The 22769-nt window shown below is 32.1% G+C and overlaps 1 protein-coding gene across 1 annotated transcript; it reads left to right on the top strand.

Annotated features, from left to right (window-relative positions):
- Nucleotides 1–168: 168 nt before the first annotated feature.
- Nucleotides 169–9461, top strand: LOC133174514 (receptor-type tyrosine-protein phosphatase epsilon-like). Its single transcript, XM_061309626.1, has 19 exons — nt 169–289; nt 601–727; nt 859–914; nt 1345–1640; nt 1894–1981; nt 2189–2256; nt 2515–2551; nt 2669–2766; nt 2905–3033; nt 4178–4326; nt 4568–4703; nt 5433–5579; nt 6780–6873; nt 7097–7170; nt 7403–7537; nt 7890–8009; nt 8170–8318; nt 8623–8758; nt 9197–9461. Exons 1-19 carry the CDS (start codon nt 169–171, stop codon nt 9272–9274), a joined length of 2238 nt encoding a protein of 745 aa, XP_061165610.1. The 3' UTR covers nt 9275–9461.
- The last annotated feature ends 13308 nt before the right edge of the window (nt 9462–22769 follow it).

Consider the following 22769-nt stretch of genomic DNA (forward strand, 5'->3'; position numbering starts at 1 on the left):
ATTCTATAATGGTAATAATCTCCATGAAATTCGACAATTTATGATCATATAGGAGGATGCTAAGGACGCAGAAAAACTGTGTATAATTCTATTTTTAATGGTAACAAAAAATAAATCTTACCTTTTTAGAATGATAAAGTTATATTTTATTTAGAGTGCGGTAACAACATGTATGGAACTGACTGTAATCTGCCTTGTGGTCATTGCCTGAACACAACATGTCATCACATTAACGGAACATGTCCATATGGATGTAGTAAAGGATACAGAGATTTAAACTGCACAACAAGTATTAATATTTCTAAAGAATGAATTTAATAGCAAACCAAAGGATATATATGATCTGGGTTTATACATTTAAAAGTTATTAAAACACGTGTTATCTGTTCTTACCCGGTTATACAAGTCTAGCATTGGAAATTTTTTTTTTGTAACTAGTTTTCTTTCATTTATCGCAGAACTTTATTACGTTTGGATATAAAAGAGTTATATTAAATTGTACAGAATCTAAAAGTTACAAATGGAAGTCTAGCGGATTGATTCATTTCAGACATTTTATGAACACAGGTTAAATCGAAATAAACTAATTCTATCAAATAGGGGATACAAGAATTGATAATTCACCTCAGACCAGTACTGATGATAATGAAGGTATTATCATTGGCGGAATTGCAGGATTTGTGACTGCTGTTTTAGTTGTATTGATTGTGGTTGTCGCTTTCAGAAGGTTAGCTTTTTGTGTTTCTAATTTAATTTATGGTGTTCATGATGCATTGTATATGATAATTTCTTAACTGTATTTACAGTATTCTCATAATCTAAATATTCATTTCTATTGCTGTTAATTCATTTATTAAGGCGCAGTGTACATGAGACTAAAAGAAAAACTGGACTAGAGAAAGGAACCAGCGATTGTGAGTAGTTAAATATTTTCTTGATGAAAGCCAAATTTTAATATTGAATATTATACAATAAATATAGGATCTACCATGATTTGTAGTTGGATATGATTTAAATCCAACGAGTTGTGTGTTTTTATCCCCGAGCCTTGGCGAGGGGATAAAAACACACAACGAGTTGGATAAAAGTCATATCCAACTACAAACCATGGGAGATTCTTTTTATCCCATGCTTAATACTTCACAATCAATGTTTTACAGTGTTTTATATAGGACTCCACTTTATTTTACTTCATCACTCTAACGCAAAAACCATTGTGACGTCACAACTGCATTTAACTGTGGGATATGAAAAAAAATATCCAATGAGTCATATCCACGGGATAAAGGGGTAAACATGGGATAAAGACTAGGTTTATGAAAACATACTTATTCATTATTTCAGCCAAAATGAGATTTTTTGAATCGGACTTCAGTAGCCTTGAATCTAAACATGCTTCACCCTCTTACGGTGAAAATACATACCTGGAAACAAATAATGAAAAACCAGTAATACACCACAAGAAGAGTGATGATGCTGAAGTTGAATTAGATGACGATGAGAAAATACACTCTGAAAATCCATATGGAGATTTTTACGCAAACGAAACAATAATTCGTGAAATACCTTTAAACCAGCTCGAATCGGTTATTGCTGAAAATAGAATGAATGGAGATGACGGCTTTCAGAAAGAATATGCGGTGAGCACGCACAGGGAACATGATAGAAAAATATTTATTTGTTACCTTCCTGAAAATATCATTCATTCCGCCTTTTCATAATAATAAAATGAAGATTAATTCTTTATGTTTCATTTTATAAATCTCAAAGCATAAAGAGATTGTAAATTTCGTTTTCTAAGGAGAAAGTACAAGGGAAATGCATGAAATAAAAATGCCTAAAGTATGAACAAAGATGATACGTTCATGGCGTCTTCTTAAAATATACTTACAGACATTACCGTACGGTGAACGATACAAGTGCGACGCTGGAAAGAGCGAAGATAATATGGTTAAAAATAGATTTAAGACAACTTTTCCCTGTAAGTATTAACCGATCAAGAAAGAGTGAATACAGATTGTTTATAGCGATAACAATAAATACAGTTTATTTTTATTTCGCCTCTGCTATCAACCTTTTTTTTAAACGTAATGTGAACTAACTTAAAATTACTCAAACGTTATCTGCTTTGTATTTATGCCAAACGTATACTTAAATACTTAAACTGTAAGTGTTTCCTTTTATCCAGATGACCATTCACGAGTTAAATTGAAGTCAGGGACTGGATCAGATTACATAAACGCCAATTACATAGAAGTATATCAGAATTTTTATATCAGAAAAATTATATGAATATTCTCTCACGAAACCTATCGATCATTGACAAAACATAATCACCTTGTATTCAAAATCCAGGGAATAAAAAAAAATATGTGTTAAGCTTGTTCTGTAATTTATTTTTAAGTTGTGCAATTTTGCTCAGTCTGAGTGAAATATTCTCATACATGTATTATATATTTGACCATATTATAGATTAAGATATTAAAGACATATAGTGTTTTTTTTTAACTCCAGGGTTCAGAAAAAGATAAGCAATATATTGCCACGCAAGGTACAAACTTGATATAAAATAAACAAACCTTTTGTTTACATGTAAAATTTGACGGCTTACTTTCACAATCTGTCAAAAATGATATCAATAATATCAATGTTCATGTGTTATCTTTAGGACCGAGACAAAACACAGTTGTTGATTTCTGGATAATGATTTGGCAAGAACACGTGACAACCATTGTTATGTTGACCAACCTTAAGGAAGGGACTAAAGTAAAGTGCATTTGAAATTAATTTGTATTTTAATATTAACATACTCATAACATTTACAATACAGGTGTAATATGCAAAAAAAAAATAATCTAATTTGAAGTGTGTTTCCCTTTTAATTATTTCTTTATCAACTAAAAGACAAAATGTACCAAGTATTGGCCAGATGCAAACAAACACATTAGCTATGGAAATGTGTCGGTTAAAATGATGGAAGAAAAAGACTATGCATTCTACATAATTCGGAAGTTTACAGTATACCATAAAGAGGTAAGTTTATAAAGAAAAATTATTTCACCATGACGTTTTTTTCCCTCATTAATTGATTTAGGAATTTTTAGGAATGTCGCATGATAGTTAGAGACCTTAAGAAGCTTCAACCCAGTAAAGCGATATGTAATGTTTAATAGGAGGTTGTTATTTTTGCTTATGATGGGTGAGACTAGATCTTTCTATGAAATTTTCTTTATAGCCAAAACGCTCGCCATTAGAAATAACTTCTCCAATAAATTATCCAAATTCATGTCTTAAATAATTGATAAAATGCTGAGATTTTATATTTTAAGACCCGGTTCATTACTGTATGCAGTCGACAGGATTAAGTAAGCAAAATAATTTAAGCAGAGTAACGTTTTATTTCTCATTCGATAAATCCCAGTAATATCCTATAAGGCAGATATGCGTATTTATGAAAGTAATAACACAAGGAAGAAAGAATAATAACTTAAAAGGTCGAAATAAATAAATAAATAATATAAGAAACATTTTATTGGCAAAATTTCTAAAAATAAGTCAAAATATGCATGATAATCTACATGTATGCATCCGGATTTTTTTTTATTGTAGCATGTACCCTTTTGCCCTAAATACTTCTAGCTAAAAGTATTGAAAGCTAGATGCGAAATTCAATAATATTCTTTTTTTTTTCCAAAATATTTTACAAGTTCTTTTATCTTTCCGTAGCGATTAATCAATCCCAAGAAATTGAAATACATTAGCAGGCCTCAATGGCCTCTAAAATTTAGGCGCCAACTGGCGCCTTATAAGAAAAAAATTAGTCGCTAATGCAAATATTTAGTCGCTAGGCAATTTTTCGAAGACGCCAACTTTAAAAGTTAATAGAATATTGGGACCATTGATGTGCCGAAGAAAACACGACATGTCCATTGCTAAAAATTATTTCCTCTTCTTTTGAATTTCATTTCGCTTTTTCAGAAAAGTTGTTTATATGTGATAATTTCCGGATTTTACGATCGATAAGTCAATTTAAATGGTCGCCAATTTGGCGATTTATGGGAAAAATTTAGGCGCAAATAAATTTTTTTAGGCGCTATGGCGACTAAATCAGTCGCCAATTAGAGCCCTTATTAGGAATACTAGACTTAGTTACTCGAAATATTTTACATTGTTTTAGACGAAGAGCAAGCGTCTAGTAACCCAGTACCATTATACTGCTTGGCCAGACCACGGTACCCCAGACCCCCTTGGTGTTGTTATTTTCCTTGATCATGTGACCAGGACAGAAGCCAGTCAGAGAAACTCCCCAACAGTTGTGCACTGCAGGTAAGAAGAAATGCAATACAAAATCACAAATAATTTCAAAGGTTTGATTTAATGGTGTGTTGTATTTGACATATTACAAAAATATTTCTAAAAGTTATTTCAATGGAAGGATTTCTTTTTTTAATTTGAAGCTTTGATACTCAAAAACCACAATGTGATTTAGACAAGCTTTACTGACATCGGTTTAAGTGTGAAACAAACATTATACCTATCTGTCTTCTTAAAATTTTCCTTACTTTAGTGCCGGTATAGGAAGGACGGGGACATACATAGCATTCGACGTACTTAACCAGATTGGAAGAAGGACAGGGAAAGTCAATATAGCAGAATATGTCAAAAAGATGAGAGAAAACAGAATGAATATGGTCCAAACATATGTTAGTCTCTCTTTTACAATTATTTTGTTCATATTGTTTCTCTTATTATCCCTGCGCAGCGTAGTTGGAGGGGACATAGTTACGCGCTTGTGTGTGTGTGTGTGTGTGTGTGTGTGTGTGTATGTGTGTGTGTGTGTGTGAGTTGTCTATTTGTGCGAAACGGACGTTATTTGACCTTTGATGCGTAACGAAAATTACGTAATTTGCATGAGGATCGATGTCTCGATGTCTTAGAATGCTCCATTGAATTAACTGTATAAAAATGTTCTTTTGCTAGGGGATGCTCCGCTTCGCGATGCCCTTGTTATGTTTCTCATCTATTCTTATTTTCCTTATCAACCTCAAAAATGTCAAACAATAAATTTTTCAGTATTGAATTCAGTCGCCTGCGTGGCTCGGTTGTTAGAGCGTTGGCTCTAGAGTCGCGGAGTAAGTTGTTCCTTACTTTTTCCAGTCCCACTGCGAGACGTGGAGACAGTCCTTCTAATAAGACCGTATAAAACAAGATCCCGTATTAACGAAAAGGCAGGGGGTTTAATAACGTGCTGTTGTGTGTGTGAGGGTGCGTTAGTTTGTTCCTTTATGCGTAATTGAAGTGTGCGTAGAGGAAGTGACGTAATTTGCATCGGGCTCGAATGCTGCCATGATTTATAGATGTGCTCTTTCGCAAGGAGATGCTCCGCCTTGCGGTGTCCTTGTTAATAATGTATATTTTAATTATTTTTGCAGGAGCAGTATATGACCATTTTTCTTGCTTTAAATGAAATATTTAAATCCCCGGTTAACAGCATCACCGTTGATGAATTTACTAAAACGGCTGAAACCAAGAGAACTGACAAACCAGCCAATCAGAGTGCACTTCAAAAGGAATTTCAGGTACATATTTTTTGTGATTGCTTGGAAACTAAATTTTAAAAATAGCGCCTTTTTGATAATTGGGGGAAAAAAATAAGGCCTTTGAATCACAAATCATAAATCACATAGTACTCTTCAACTTCCATTGAATTAAAGGACTTTGAATCACAAATGATTAATTTCTTTTATGTCTCCAAATCAGAACTGCACAATTAGGCACATCACTGCACAAACAATGGTTGCTCAGCATCACTGATTATTTTTTATACTGCGGCAAGGGGTTACATGTAGGATTAGCAGATTTATTCAATCAAACTTAAATGAATAATCCTTGGAACAAAAAGTTTTTAGTTAGAAAATTCATTAACAAACATCTCCATGTCCAAAGATAATTTAAAAACCTAATTCTTCAAGGTGCTCACTTCAACATCATAAAAAGGTTTCTAGCTTCTGAGGGTCATTCACTTAATGTTTATTTATCTATATCGAAATTGTCCAGTTCTATTAAATGTGCTACTGTATTGCTTCTTGTAAAAGCAGAATAAGCAACTCCGATGAGGTAAAAAGAAAGACCGTACATTTATTTCTTCTTGTAAAACATTAACATCATTGCCATTTCTGTAAGTCAGAACTGTAAAATTTGAATGCACTATTGACAATGTGTATTGCTTCTCTGGTACAGGATAAGTCCCCTAAGGAGGTAGAAAAATGAAATACTTTGTTGATGCAATTGAAAAAAGTTCATAGTGAAAACAGGTTCAGTACCCTTTTGATCTGGGAGATTTTTTTTCTATTTAGACTGAAGGAAGGAATACTCAGTGTTTGAGATAAATGTTGTTTTTCCCGATTAAAAAAAAAGAAAAGATTTTTGCTTTTTTTTTTTTTACTTGTCTTTACCATTGAAAATTTTGCTTTTGAAAAAGTAACGTTAAAAAATTAAAAATATCTATGAACAATTACTTTCAACAACACCCCAAAAGTATTTTTTTTTTTAAGAATGTACACTTCTTTAAGCGTAACTCCTTCAACTTGATGATCAGTTTTGGATGGAATACGCTTTTGCTTGTCAGTCTGACAGACTTTATTTCAACCTTGCTATTACCTTTTGGGACATTAACTCTTTCTTATTCTTGGTGTAAAGATGCTGAAAAAAAGTAAAATTAAAAAAAATGTATTTATATTACGGTATTGATAACTTTCTTCTTTTGCTTGTTAAATCAGCTTCTGATGAAGATACGACCCACATACAGCGACGCAGACTTCAAGCTAGCCAAGGAAAGCTGTGGAGACATTTATTTCAACGGTGTATTGCCCTGTAAGTAAATTTTATGAAATGCATATATTTCACACTGATTTCTTTTTTTTTTAGTAATTTGGAAGTTAGTTTACCCAAAAGAAATACTTTTTTATATATATACTGAAGATTGATGAGAAATTGATTTCAGCATTACCGATGTAGGGTTGGCATTTTATCTTCTTTACAATTTACAAACGTGTAAAAGATATCTATTTAAATCTATTCTTTTGTATTTCATCAGTGGATAAATATAGCGTACATCTTTCTTCTGTTGTGCCTAAAAGGGGGAATTTTATTAACGCCATCATCGCTCCAGTAAGTATTCAATGAAGAAAATATGTATTAAAAAAAAAAATGAAAATGTTCACTTTTTAATGAATATTAAAAAGTCCATAGTTGTAGTTACGTTCCGTCTCTCTGACTACCAGAAGGATTTATGTTCTTAATGTGTACATAGCATAGAGTTGTTTGATTAAGATTCTCTAAATCTCTATGTTACCTAACCAACAATGAAATATAAAGTTTTTTTTTTTCTATTGTTTTGTAGTCATACAACAAGAATAATGCATTTATTGTAACGCAATATCCGAAGGAAGAAGACGTTATAGACTTTCTACGGCTGCTCACAGATCATGAGTCCGACACTCTCGTCTGTATGGATCCCCTGAACCAGATCGACTCGGTGTGATATTTAATTGACTAAAGTTGACATATTCTTTTATTTCCTTCTATTTTAGACTATGTTTCGTTGTAATTCATGACTTCTATTTTGTGAATAGGCAACGGCTTTCTTTTTCTTTTTCTTCTTTTTGAAATGCAAAAGCATTTTTCAAAAAAATCTTCTTCAAATATACAATGTGTACGAAATACATATACAGATGTATTTAAAAAAAAAAATACGTTTCTCGATGGACTATTTTAAATAAAAATCAACATTATAGATACATAATGCCTTTTGACCATAGAGTCTTCATTTTTTTTTTTAGTTTGTTGATCGTGCATGTGTATATTACGCAATACTTTTTTTTCTGAAGAGTAAGGCGTGGTTTCCAAGCCCCTCCTCCTCCAAGACAATTCCTCCTTTCACCATCCACTGTCAATCAAAATCCGGAAATGACTTCAACACCACTGTTGTTCACATCCTGCATCAAAATGTAAAAAAGAAAAAGAACTGTTTGTTTGTTAAACATATGTATTCTCAAATTTGTTTTTTTTTTTCTGTTTAGAAGTAATTCTTCTCCTTAGTCAATAATTCTAATTTCTTTTAAATAACATCTTTACCATATTTGTCACATCATGTGAATATTTTCTTAGAGTGAAATGGAGGCTCATCCCATAACAATAATTGAACCAAAAGTCAGCATAAAAACTTCAGGGACAACTCTGGACACTTCTCAACTTCGGAGTCTAGTTTCTGCCACACTAGGCGTTGAAACGGAAAACCCTATCACAGTTGTCAGCAGGTCTTCTGTTTTCTTATTTTGTTTATAATATTAAAATGATTATTGCTTATCGTGTTCAAATATAGATTGTTTCTATGTTTATCAAAAATATTTTAGTTACAACTTGAAATTTCAAATACTGTGTATGCTAAGTTCAATAAAGTGTACTTATATAGTGTTAATAGGGTATAGTGAAAAATAGAAAAAATGTACCTGTATTAGATATAATCTGATGAGAAATATAAATGTTGTTGATTAAATAAAACTATGAAATATTTCTTACTGCTATGTACTTATTTTTTTTTTTTTTTTTTTATTTCTCTAGTGATGGGGCGTCCCTGTGCGGAGTTTTCTGTGCCCTACATAATGTGATACAACAGATTAACATGGATGATAGTGTGGATGTCTTCACAGCTGTCAGACAATTACAAGTTAGAAGACCAGAGTTATGTTCAAATCTTGTAAGTCAGAAAATCATGATAAAAATTAGGACGACTATGGTGGTCTTTGTGTTACTGTAAAATCACTTTATTTACACGAGATCTTTATTTTCATTTAATTATGCGAGACTGCCTATGTGCGAAAATTTCATTCGTGCGAATTTCTGTTTTATTTCATCAATATATCAGACAATAACCAAAGTGAACATTTTTTTCTTTCTCATCAATACCAAACATCTAAATTGCAAGAATAACGTTACATGTAATAAAATAATAATAATGAAAAAAAAGAGAATTAAAATATTTACTAAATGATTGATAACCTGGTAGATTTCTGAACAAAATAGTGCAATGTGGAACATAATTTATGAAAGATCATGTACTATTCATTATCATTTACCTTTAATTTTACAATCTCAATTTCATGAAGGATGTTGATGATGATTTTATTTTTTTCAGGATGAATATCGCCTCCTGATCAAAGCCGTGTATGACCACATTCAAAGTACCAGCGAAAGTATATACTGCAATCAATGAAAAGGTTGATAAGACGTCGTTATTAAAAAAATACTGATACTTATTTTATTCGAATGGAACTGCATCTACATGAATCGACCTAATAGAATGGACTCGTCTGTTCTCGTGTGTGATTAACACGCATGCAGATTAGAGAATTTGTACATTTTGTTACAATACTTATACCCCTTATATATCTACATGCGAAAAAAAATGCATTTAATTACATTATACAAAAATAGTGATGTTTTTTTTAAACCAAAATTAGTTTTTGACATTTATCAGCATTTATATAAGCATTCTTTTTGTGTATACTATAGCTGCAGAACTGTAGCGTAATGATTTTATATGTTATATTAGTCTTTGACCATAAGACTACAGATCGTAATGCAAATATGGTGCAATTTACGGTGCAAGATTTTCTGCGCACGGTTGGGGAGAATTTCACCAATATCCAGCATTGTTTAATTGACTACGTTTCCCTCCCTAATTCTAGATACATTCTTAAACCACCCTGTATATTTCACCCATCTACTTACCCTTTATATTCGTCTCTAAAGACCACTAAACTTGCTTGTATTGAATTTTTCTTTTGTCCGATAGCTGAAGACCATAACGCTACAGTTCTGTATCTATGTATACCGAAGCTATTATGCGTCTATTATGTGTTAAGATTCCATATTAATTTTGTCAAATATCGTCATTCTGTAGGAATTTAATAACTGATTCACATAAAATATATTGATCGAGTGAAATTCATTTGTTGCCTAATTTCTATACATTTTATATGAACTTATTAAACGAGGCTTATCCAAGAAAAATGCAATGGATTTCAGTATTTTTGGATTCACTTAAATTACAATGTTTAAAATTGACATGTACCATTATCAGAAATTATTTTAAAATAACGTAGCAATTTCAATAAAATATCTATACTTATAAATTAATAAATTGTGCAAGTAAACTCCGAAACGGGTGCACAAGAGTTCTTACTCACTCCTCTAACAATACACTATATACAAGATGATATATATTGACGGTAGCATCGATCCCGATCTTAAAAAGAAAAACGAGGTGATTATACCTGCATGAACAGTAAGAAAAACTTTTTGTGTGAATGGTCATTGAAATTATGGTAAATAATTGATAACACGATATGTTGTGAATATATTTATATATAGAACGACTATTACATACATGCAGTACGTCTTCCTAATAAATTTTTCGGTGAGAATAATTTGTATGCATCTTGGCAACGAATCCGAACTACAATTTGTACTTCGTAATAATCTTGCTTACATGAAAAGAGAAAATAAATGAATGAGGTACTGTTTAAACAAAATTAAAGCTGTAAAATTTTGTGCTTTAATCAATATATTCTAGTTTTTTTTTTCTGAATACAGTCTTTTGTTTCAAATGCTCGGCCTATTCATAGGGCATTAAAAGATAACTTTTACACAGGTACTTGGTTCTTTGTTTATAAAAATGTATGTATCTTATTGATATGTAAAAAAGTAAAGTACATTTTTTTACATATCAATAAGGTACATAGCTATTTATAAACCATGACTCAAGTAACTGTGAATTTTACTCACCCCCCCCCCCCTTCAAAAAAATAATAAAATCAATATATCAGTAAAATGTGCATATTCGCTTCTTTTATCCTTGAAGGGAATGAAATAAGAGCATCTGAAATGCAATATCCATAACATAGTATAACAGGTTTCGCAATATGAACGTAAATTAATGAAATTGCTAGTTTCGAGTTAAAAAAAAAAGGGGGGGGGGGAGACATACATCTACTTCATAAATAAAGTATTTCTCCCTGCTTAAAACCTGTAGGCTGTCAGTAGAAACTACAATACAAATATATATATTATCAGAATTTTTCTGTCGGTAGTGGTATAAATTCAATTCCCCGCGGTTGCGCGGGATTTCATCTAGCATATATAAAATAAAACCGTGTGGAGATCCAGATTTTTTTTCCGAAGCAAGGTGGGGAGGGGAGGGGATCCATAACAAATCAAACAAATATTCGACTTGTCAATTTTTTGACAAGCAGAAAATAAAATTTTTTGGTACACATTTTCCATACCAATTTTCGAGGACGCTGTGTTTCCCAAAGGAAAAATTTTGGGTGGAGTGGGATAGGGTTGTCATAGGCCTTTTTTTGGCCTGAACATAGATAATTTAATAGCTCTAAATATTTAACGCTGAAAATCCTGGGGGAGTCCGGACCTCCCCCCACCCCACCCCCAGGCCTAGATTTAAGAGTAGAATTAGCAATTACATGTTCTTTATTGGCCATCGCATGTGTAAAGTTCTGGGATAAAATTGAATAAATCACATTCCATTGATAAAAGTTTAAGATAAGACATGGACTTTTACATAAATTTTTTTTTTTATAAAATACTAGTAGTCCAACTTTTCTACTTTATATTTCAGTTACTGTAAGTATAAATATCCAGGTCTTTTAATAATTTTGATGTATGCATATTACAAACATTTTAATAAAAACACCCCCCCCCCCTCCGTCGCTCTCTCTCATACATGTATAATTAAAACTTACTCTTGCGCACTTACAAAGCACACTAGTATGTATAACTGGGGCGTCATCCTCTGTAAGATAACTTCATCGTCTCATTGTAAATTCGGGTATTCATTTGTTAAGCATATATTGTATTAGATCAAACATGGTCTAATGAGTAAGATAAGCTCTTCAAGCTTAAATCTTACTTGATATCACTCCTATTTATTTAAACGTTCAAAAGTCGTTCAATACACGCCCTTGCTTAAAGATTGCGGTTTACTTAACGTGAAAATGGAAATTTATTGGCGGATTGAAAAATTATGAATTTTTTCAGCTTGGCAGATATTTAAAATTGTCAATAAAAGAAGTTCTGGTCTGTTTATCAGATATTTTACTTCCTGGTTGAATGTTAGTAACTTGTTGACATGAAGTTTACTGGGTTTTTGATATGTTATTTGATGGTTATTATTTGTCATATATATATATATATATTATGTCGGGATATGGTAAGTCATCACTTACATAAGTATTAATCGAAGATTCTCCAACATCTTCATTGTGAACTTTAATATTTAAATGAAACATTATACATGTATTACTTTAGTTTAAAATATATTTTATTCATTTTAATCATTCATTCTCTTCAGGAGCGTTAAGATCTTGTCGGATGTTTATTTTATCTATTAATTTTTTTTAAAATGTTCATTTTTATTACATTCTTTGCATTAAAAAAAAACGAAACAAGTAAACAAAATCAAACATCGAAAAAAAAAAAAAAACCAGACAGAAACAAACACAACAGTATTTTTTTTTTACAAGCCTACAATAGCATTGTTAGAGAAGGTAACGTTATGCTCTTAATGCATTAAAACCCTCAAATGCCTGTAACAACACAGATGGATGTCTTCATATTAAAAAAGAACACTTACTTCGGATTTAATTATTATGGTCAAGTATGGGCTTGTCAAAATTAGTGGACCGTTTACTTCATTTAAATACCACAGTGTGCGTTCAATGTCAAAAGCTACTGGGTATTTAATCTAAGTATATAATCATGGGTAACTTCATTCTTTATGAATGTTTGTTATAACATGTAGGTACCAATATTTTTGTTTTTCATGCTTAATCTGCCTGTGTGAAAAATAATTTCTCTTCGGTTTTGTATTATATGCATCTTGAGAGAAAAGGCAAATTAATACAGAGAAATGATATCATTCTGGTACCGAGAAACAATTGGCTGATATTACATTAAAAATCAAATAATTCATCATCAAAATACATAATAATACTCATAATAAAAAAAAAAAAACAGGTCGCGTAGAATCTTTTATAATCTTCTATAGCAATCATGGCAAATTGAGAATGTGAAGAACCCTGGTGTGTCCTTTGAAATAAGCGTATTACATGTATGATTGTTTGATTTGTTTTTTATGTCCTTTGCAAGATTGTTTCATTATAATAGGAGTCAATGTATGACGGTAAATAGCTTTTACTGAAAACTCGTGGTAATTGAGATGTATGCGATTTTCATCATGTCATCATTTCTCATAAAACATGACCGAGCTTTTTTAAGTCTTATCCGAAAGGCACGCAAGTTATACTTCAAACTTAAAGAAAGAACAAATACTAGTATATCCATTAGTTTATTAATATGTGTGGATATTTTTGAGACCAGCTATAGCCGACCACTGAAGCACCCGTCAAATGTAAATAATTGCGAGCATATTCCGAAAAATATTGATTGTCAGGTTTTCTGTTCTTGTTTCCTACCAGTACGATATTTTAAAGAAATGAGTTTTTTTTTTTTTTTTTTTTTTTTTTTGAGAACTCATGTGGACATGAACTACGACGCTTCATGCCGGCATATTTCATGAAGCGCGTTATGCAGGCGTGAAGCATTGTAGCAACCTCTAATGATAAAACGCCGCTTAATGATGCAAATATCATTAAGCGTTGCAATTGCAGCGCTTAATGCCATAAATTATTACATTAATAGCTGACATTCTCAACCGCTAATGCTAAATCGCCGCTTAATGATAGAATTATATCATTAAGCGTCACAAATGCAGAGGAACACTGACACTTAATGAAACAAGCAAATAACGACATAATCGACGACTAATGATACACACTAGTGTATCATTAAGCGTTGCAGTTGCAACCTTTAATGATATAAAATTTAGAAATGGCTTGCAACATCTAGGAGAAACACAGGTCCATCTTTCCTGAACAATGAGATATCACTTGCCAAAACATTTATATATGCCCTTGTGCTATATAAATGGTAATTATTGGAGTTTTACTATGTTTTCTAGCTAGTCAAGGGAACTTCTTTAAGCTCCGGATGTTTAAAAGACAGACAGTCAGAGAGAAAGAGATACAGACAAAGAGATAAATGAAATGATATCCAAATCCTTCTAAAATCTATTTTTTTTTTTTTTTTTTTTTTTTTTTTTTTTTGCTGAAAATACAGAAACCAGCAAGTTCCTTTTAATTTGATACAACGATTTGAATAGTCAACCTAAAATATATATAATATATTTGAATATTTTTTATCGAAATTTTGTATTTTAGATTTGATACAGCCTAACACATTTCAGATATACATATCGAGAAATAAATTTATAATTTTCACTATTGTATTTTTAATCTGCTCCATTTCTCCAAATTTCGAAAAAGAGAGACATCAATATTGACAACTTATGTTTAAGGATACATAACAGAAAAAATACAATGTAATACATTGAATAATATATATTGTTTTGAGAAAAAGGTTCATTTATGCTTTATTCGTTAATCAAATAGCACTATGAAAAATGCGGGAATAACTCATGTCATTTGCAATAATATACTTTGGTTGAAATCAATCTTAAAAGAAAATATTGTTTAAATCTCAAGATGAAAGAATTTCAGAACAGAAAGAAATTATTTAACCCCCTCCCCCGGGGCCAAAGCTTAAAAAAAAGCATGTCCGCTATTTGACGTCAGCCGTGAAAAAACTGTCTAAATTTCAGTTTGTCGTCCAATGTAACATCATCGACTTTCTCATCAAAATTCAAAAGAAAAAAAAATATGCCGATCAGACTACGCTGTAGTTTAATGGAAGTGTTCAATTTTGGGAGAAGTAATGAGACGCAGTATGTGTGTATGTGTCGGGATGGGGTGGGGGTGGGGGTTATTATTTAAAATGTTATCTTCGAAATATTTTATATAGTGTTGGTTAAGTTATATATTTCTTTAGGATCTTGGGGAAGATTAGGGATTTTTTATTCTCCTTTTTTGGAGGCCCTCCCTTTTACTTTGTAAATTTTGCCACAGACTTGCCTTATATGCAACCTAGGTAATTTTTTTTATCATCCAAATTTACATGTGCTACCCAGGGTCCTAAAGTAAGTATTTCCATGCGAGGTATTGTTTATTGATATCGATAAAAACAAAATGAAAATTAAATAAATGTCATTGCAATAAGAACTCTAACTAGTGCTTATTTTTGCCAACTAGACAGCACACAGAAAATGTTCAAACACTTCTGTGTTTCTTTCTTTACTAGCATTTGTGCTACTTATGTGTATTGAATCAGATGAGCTAGTGACCAAGGGGAATCGATCTAAGATCTAATTATGTAGCGCCGAGAATGGCACGCCTTATATACCGAAAGTCCACGCATATCAAAGGATTGTACTATTCAAACGTGGTTAATTCTATTCTTAAGTAGAAAGATTTCAGTCTGTCTCTACTGCAATTGTCAGTAAATAACGATCCATTGCGGTATATCATTTATACTCGCCTGTAAGTCGTATCCGCTTATAAGTTGGTTGTATTTTTTCAGGTAAATTCGGAAGAATTAGTCATTGACCCGCTTATAAGTCGGTGGTATTTTGCTAGAATCTGTAGCCAATTTCAGATAAACAATCTACTGTATTTATGAGCGTTTCAAAGTATATTTTGGGGGCATTTTAGCAAGTACAAGATCATTTAATTCTCTAAATACTAGTGTTTTAATTGTAAATGTGGTAACCTTAGATCTTCATTTCCTGCATCAGATTAAGTTCCAACCTTTATAAACGAGTTGTTACAATACTAATAAATTTCTTCTTTAGGAAAAAGAAAATAAATTTTCTAGGACTCACTCTTTAAGTCGGACCTAGACTTTTGTTCAAAATTCAACTCCCAAAAAGCCTACTTATAGGCGAGTATAATAAATTATGGCATCATCTTAGCATATGTATTTAAATTTCAGTATTTGTTGTATCTGCAGAACTCTAGCGTTATGCTGTTATATTGCAGTCTTTAACCATGACGGTACAGATCCTTTTATGTAAATAATGCGCAATTAACGGCGCAAAATTTTCTGCACACGGTTGTGGAGCATTTCTCCACTTTCCAGCATTGGTCAATCAAATACATTACACTGCCTAATTCTAGACACATTTTAAACCAATCTGTATGTTTTATCCACCTCCTTACCCTTTATAGTCGTCTCTACAAACCAAAAAACTCGCTTGTTTTGATTTTTACTGCCATCCGACAAAAAAAAAAAAAAAAAAAAAAAAAAGAAAAGAAAAAGATATACTAGTATATCATGCAAATCTAAGCATGCTACATTCGAAAAAAGTATGATTGTTCGATAGTTTTCTGAAAGGCGTTAAATTATTTCTCTTCCAATTTTATAATATAAAAGAAGACATTAAATGAAGGGCTTTTTTTTACTTATACAAAACAAATGTTTGAAAATCTTTTTTTAACTTGATTTGAATTACAAAATTTGAGAAAAATTCTAAGGTTCAAGTTTGCACTAATCTCGAAAGAAATTAACCCGATAAAATCAACTTAAAATTAAAACAGCAAGTTTGTCATTCTGATGCAGTTAACAAGGAGAAATCAACTTGCTTAATAAATTAAAATTGTTTGTAAATATATTGCAACCAAACAGTTTTTTTATTGGGAAATTGAAATTGTTGAATGTATTTCCAGTTGGGATCATTTAATTTACATCGGGTTAGGCTCGATTATAGCGATTTCTTTCAATCGAATCTTCTCGGGCATTTCCGTCAAAGGTCGGAAAAACAATCGAATCTTCTCGGGTCTTTCCGTCAGAGGTCGGAAAAACAATCTCGAATGTATTAACATCACCGGATGTTAAAAATTTATAAATCTTCCTGTTTATTCTGTGGTATAATTTAGGTAATATCTTTACATTCAATGAAGTTAAACTCCATGCTCCACAGATAAGAAATCTTCCAACACTTACTTCAAAGTTTGTGAAAAGGGGGGTTGTCATGGTGTCTACGTAATACATTCGAGATTGTTTTTTTCCGCTAGTCGGAAAGGCCCGAGAAGTTGCTATCGCGATTTCTTTTTAAATCCTTTCTCTGCATTGTTAATTTTAAATTTACCGTTTGGGAGAACATGTTTGTTTGTTTGTATGTTGTTTAACGTCCCTCTCGAGAATTTTTCACTCATATGAAGACGCCACCACTTGCCGGTGGAGAGCTACAAACACCTACTGCGACACGGGACCACGGTTTATACGGTCTCATCCGAAGGACCGATCTCCACGTCCAACAGTGGGATTCGAACCCGCGACGTAAGGATCAACTCTAACCACTGCGTCATGAGGGCGACTGGGAGTACATTTAAATATAAAATTAGAACACGACAGCTGTTGTCATGTTGTAATGTTGTATTTACTCCCACGTAGTAAATTCAAGATTTAGAACATGACATCTTTATAAAATATGATTGTAAACTATTTCTTTCATGCTTCTTGAACAATTTTTACACAGATTAAAAAAGTACATATTATTAAAGTATTGTTTTCATACTCATTCATTATTTTGCGATAAAGTAAAAAGTCTCTGTTGGTAGTTATTCTCTGCATTTAAATTAATTCATTTATCTTAGGAAAATTATCAGTGGAAAAGGTATATTGTAAAGTATATGTCCATGTGCGTTGCCTATGTTCTTTTAAATAAAAAAAAGTATTTTGCATATACTTTTTGTTCACCTGACCACTGCACCGTGACCTGTCACCACTGTAGGATCGATCCCGATGTTCATTCTTCTTAGCACATTAAACATACATATCCATGATGCAGAGTATTTGCTGATTCACTGGTATATTTTTCATTTTACGATCTTGTCCTGAGAGTACATTTCTTAATTTAAACTCCTTTTTCAGCAGTAAATCATAGTAATTATACTTTCCAAAACTATACATTCTAAACATGCTCGAAGTATTTAAACTGTAAATCTTATTTTGAGAATACATTAGATATGCCAAAGAGAGATGACAATTACAAGAAAATTCACTAGAATTGAAATGTATAAGATCCAAAGTATCCAGTTTTGTCAGAAGGGAGAGGGGGTGCTGATAAAATATCTCACCAGTAAAGATCTGTTAGAAATGAAAAATATAGGAAAAAAAATAATAATTAAAAAAATCACATATTCACACAAAAAACAATGCATGACAAGATCCCGGATTTGGGGGTGGGGGTGATTTTTTTTTTTATCATTAAAGGTTGCAACTGCAACGCTTAATGATACACTAGTGTGTATCAGTAGTCGTCGATTATGTCGATATTTGCTTGTTTCATTAAGCGTCAGTGTTGCTCTGCATTTGTGACGCTTAATGATATAATTCTATCATTAAGCGGCGATTTAGCATTAGCAGTTGAGAATGTCAGCTATTATTGCAATAATTTATGGCATTAAGCGTTACAATTGCAACGCTTAATGACATTTGTATCATTAAGCGGCGTTTTATCATTAGAGGTTGCTACACACCTATGATCGACTTTAGTAGGATTTTAAAACCGTCGTTGCGACTATGACAGTCTGGGATGCCATCTCAGTTAATGTAAATACCATTATAATATAATAGCAAAATTATCAATTTTGACTGATTAGAATTTCTTCTACTTTTGATATAATATAATGGAAGGATGATAGAGACTGCTGCTGAAGAAATTAATTCCGTTGCAGTTTCTTTAGGATAGAATACTAAATTGATTAGACTATGCTTGCAAGTTTGGGATTACATTTACAGACAATGGAAATAACTATGTAAAAAAAAATGTTTATTTCTACCGATTAAACTTGTGTGTTTTTTAATGATTTACATAGGTATGGTAGGGATAGCATGCACAGGATAAGATACACATACGTTTTGGATTTACCTTGAAGTCAGTGATAAGACATAAAGGATGCATTTTGTGATGTAATATTTGATGAAATATTCGCTGTAAGAAAGGGGGAAGTTAGCTATGCATCAGTAGTTTTAACCGACAGAATTTAAAAAAAAAAATGACCTGCATAAGAAAATCAAAATAAAACATGAATAATGAATGAAACTTGTCTCATGCATAAAAATTGCCCTCATTAGACAATGTTTGCATTTAGGCAATATTTAATTCAATTGAAATTTTTTGAAGGGACTTAAAATTTACATTGTTATAAAACAGATTTCGGAATACTATCATTTGGATAAGACAAGTTTATAAGCATGAAGGTAAATATGTTTCCATCTTTATCCTCCTTTTATTTTCATGACCAGTGCTCCCTAAAATGAAGTGGCATTTTTTTTTTTTTTGGCAAAATTGCGAAAAACAAATCATGTTAAAGATCAATATAACAAATGGAATAGCAAATTTGAATTTCATTCGATAAAAAATTCCCTGTTAATGCCAGGAAAAAAAACCCAGCAAAATAATCTGTGAATTTAAGTCCTTCTGCTAAATCTCATGCTAATTCATTCAGTTTGCTTCGATCCTGCCTCATTTTTTTTCCTTGGATGCTGAAACATCGTTTCCTAAGGTATTTAGTACATCTTGCACGATTGTTTTTTTTTTCCTGAGAGCAATATTCACTTGCTGTTGAGAAAGGATTAATACTCTCCTTCAGTAAAATTTACTTCCTTGTTTAAACTGCGTTTTTGTACAGACATGTGTGTTGTGTGCATTCTCTTTGGAATCCTTGCGGTTTCCACAGCCTACGGTAAGAAAAAATATATATATTTCTTAAATATTGTAAAGGTATTTGTTATATTCTCTCTTTTGTGATATTAGATATAGATTTTATGGTAGTTATCAACGAATGGAAACTGAGATTATCATGGTTTTACATCTCACACATGTACGATGCCTAAAGGCAAGGAATATACATTTATTTTGTTTTTGTTTTTGTTTTTAGTTTTATGATTTTCTTTTGGTAGTATATAAAACTTGCTTTGTTCAACATTTGAATATTCGATTATTTTACAAGAGAAAGTCATTGATGGCAAACTAACAACTAGACTTGTATGATAAACCTGATGACTTCAACTTTTTTATCGTCAATTTCTCTTTTTTATGGAGCAATATACCATTATTACCAGCATACGGAGTTTATGTCTCCCAATTGAGTCGATTTGCTAGAGTATGTTCTACATACTAACAATTTCTTAAATGATGCAAGCCATTGACAAACAAGCTGATGATATAAGGATATAAGCAGTCTCGATTAAAATCAACATTTCGCAAATTTTATGATCTATACAATGACTTTGTTAGCAAATACAATCTATCGTAAAGTCAAATGTTGACAGATACTTTTCATACAAATTTTGTGGCCATTATTTTCAGACTGAAATGTCTACAAATTTCTCGTTCATCCGATCATGACAAGACGTACACGTGAGAAAAGAAACGAAGATATTTCTTCGGATTATTGTTGCAATGCTTTTGGTGAACAGAATCAAATTAATTGAAGTCTTTTACATCCGGATTATAGCCAGTTTTTTGGTTAAGCGGACAAAGTATGGTTCCCGTAAAGTCGGACCCGGACTTTGGTACGGTAACGGGATGGATTGATTAATTGATTGTAAGTTGTTTTACGTCCCATTCGAGAATTTTTCACTCATATAGAGACGTCACCATATACCAGTGAGGACCTCAAATTTAGACCTTTATTTGCACTCAGGGAAATTGAGCAGTGAGGGATCTTTATCGTGCCAACGCCTGTCGTGACACTGGGCCTCGGTTTTTAGGGTCTCATTCGAAGGACCCGCAACTTTCACTTGAAGTGTCGGGTGCATGGCGAAGGAGCAGTTGCTACCCATTTTTTATCGACTTAGGACAGTCGCGGTCGAGATTCGAGCTCACGACCTTCCGATCACGGAGCGAGCGCTCTACCGACTGATCTACCGTGATCGGTGTAACGGAATAAAAATCATTCAACCGTTAAATTACCGACTACGCTTACTTGAAGATGTTCTTGCTTTTTTAGTGGAAAAGAAATATAAGCGAATTTTCCCTTAAAAATAGAATATTGGGTTTCTCAGGCGTGTCAGTATATACACTATTTTATTTAAGACCGGAGATCAATTTTGTTCACTAACATTCTGGAATAAATATTGACAGATAAAAGGAAACACAGGATGAAGCTTTGCCATTCAGCTAACTAAAATGTGATTGGAAGTTTACGAAAAGTGACTGATTTAAAAAATCAAGTTATGTTAACAAATTATTTGTTAGATAAGACATGTTTTCAAAACATTAATTTCAAAACCATTAGTTAAAGCTGACAAAACACCTTTATCACTTAGGTCTCGCTGACATTCCATTGATATATAAAAATAACATTAGTATCAATTAAAATATATTATCTCTTTTATCACCTGTTCACAAAGATGTTTTTACTTCACAGAAAGAACAGGAGGGACCACCTCCTCTTTTAAAAGGGGATAATTGAAAAAATTTTGAAAATTTGATGTCTTGATAAATTAAACAAATCTCAATTACCACTGCGCCAGAAAAGGTATAAAACGTAGGTAAATAGTACTATACATCCAAGTTTATGCAAATCATGACCTCTGATGATAGTGTGCGCAGCTACATGTATGTTAAGGCTTTCCGAAGCTTTAAAATGCTCTCAAAACATAATATGTCATTGCAAGGTCGATTTTGGTTTTAATTTTTAAGTATTGAAGTTAGGTACTTCAAATTTATATGGAGGGTTTCCTCGGCTATATGTTAACATATTTGTTAAGATATCACATGACTTTGTTGATCACGTGACGGTCATTTATAATTTTATAAGTGTTTCATATAAATCACTTCGGCGCAGCTGATTAACCCAATAATTATTAACATTTTGATAAATAATCACCTGCGCCAGACTCTTTTATACACGCAAAATAAATTCTACCTTCAACCACGGCTATAAAACAGAGTACTTTTCAAAAGTATATTTTTCATAAGCATTTTGAACATGCTGAATTTCAATCAAGGGTAGGTAAGCGGTGTATATTTAAAATATTCGGACATATAAGACTTAAAAAAAAAACCTTTAACGAACCGTGAATTTGCAATAGCTATCTAGCATTTTACATGCAGTTTGAAATAAAGTGTAAAGTTCATGACACTCTCCACGTTATAAAACCTCAAGTTTGCAGTGACTTGACGTCATTTTCCATTATGATGCCATATTTTGGTAGTTCAGAGATGTGAAGGCACAGACTGCACTGTGATATTCTACGGGAAGCCTTAACCTACCTGCCTGGGCCACAATAGTGGATGAAAGTTTAGTAAAGTGAATATATTGGGGGAAAATTTAATAATCTTCCTCTTTAGATCAAGGCTTTTGTTAAATAAATATCAAAGGTGACAAAAGATTTGTTTTCCTTACCAGTGACCAATCATGTAGCACAGTTAAGGCTACAAAAAAGGAGGCAGAAACTAATTAAAGTAAGAAATCTTCAAATTACCTTAAAGAAATGATTTGGGATTTTAAAATTTCGGAAAGCTTTAAACTACATCAAACCATATTATTACATGAAAATTTGTCATTAAATCCCACGCAAGTTATAAAAAATTCACTGATCACAATGCGCCTGCTACTCTTCATATAATAAACTGGCTATAATGTGATAATTTATATGTATATTTTTGCACACTACAAAAGTCATATTTTGAAAATTTTTTGGAATGTGCTGAATTATATATG

Source organism: Saccostrea echinata, unplaced genomic scaffold (genome assembly GCF_033153115.1).
Source record: "Saccostrea echinata isolate AGI-Se365-2 ecotype Australia unplaced genomic scaffold, CSIRO_AGI_Sech_v1 ptg000058l, whole genome shotgun sequence".
Lineage (NCBI taxonomy): Eukaryota > Metazoa > Mollusca > Bivalvia > Ostreida > Ostreidae > Saccostrea > Saccostrea echinata.

What these genes read in the sequence shown, in the direction of transcription:
- LOC133174514 (XM_061309626.1), top strand. Translation starts at nt 169, where the DNA reads ATGTATGGAACTGACTGTAATCTGCCTTGTGGTCATTGCCTGAACACA. An exon ending in AGATTTAAACTGCACAACAA is followed by an intron (nt 290 to 600) that starts GTATTAATATTT and finishes TCTATCAAATAG; the next exon opens with GGGATACAAGAATTGATAAT. An exon ending in TTCACATCCTGCATCAAAAT is followed by an intron (nt 8,010 to 8,169) that starts GTAAAAAAGAAA and finishes ATATTTTCTTAG; the next exon opens with AGTGAAATGGAGGCTCATCC.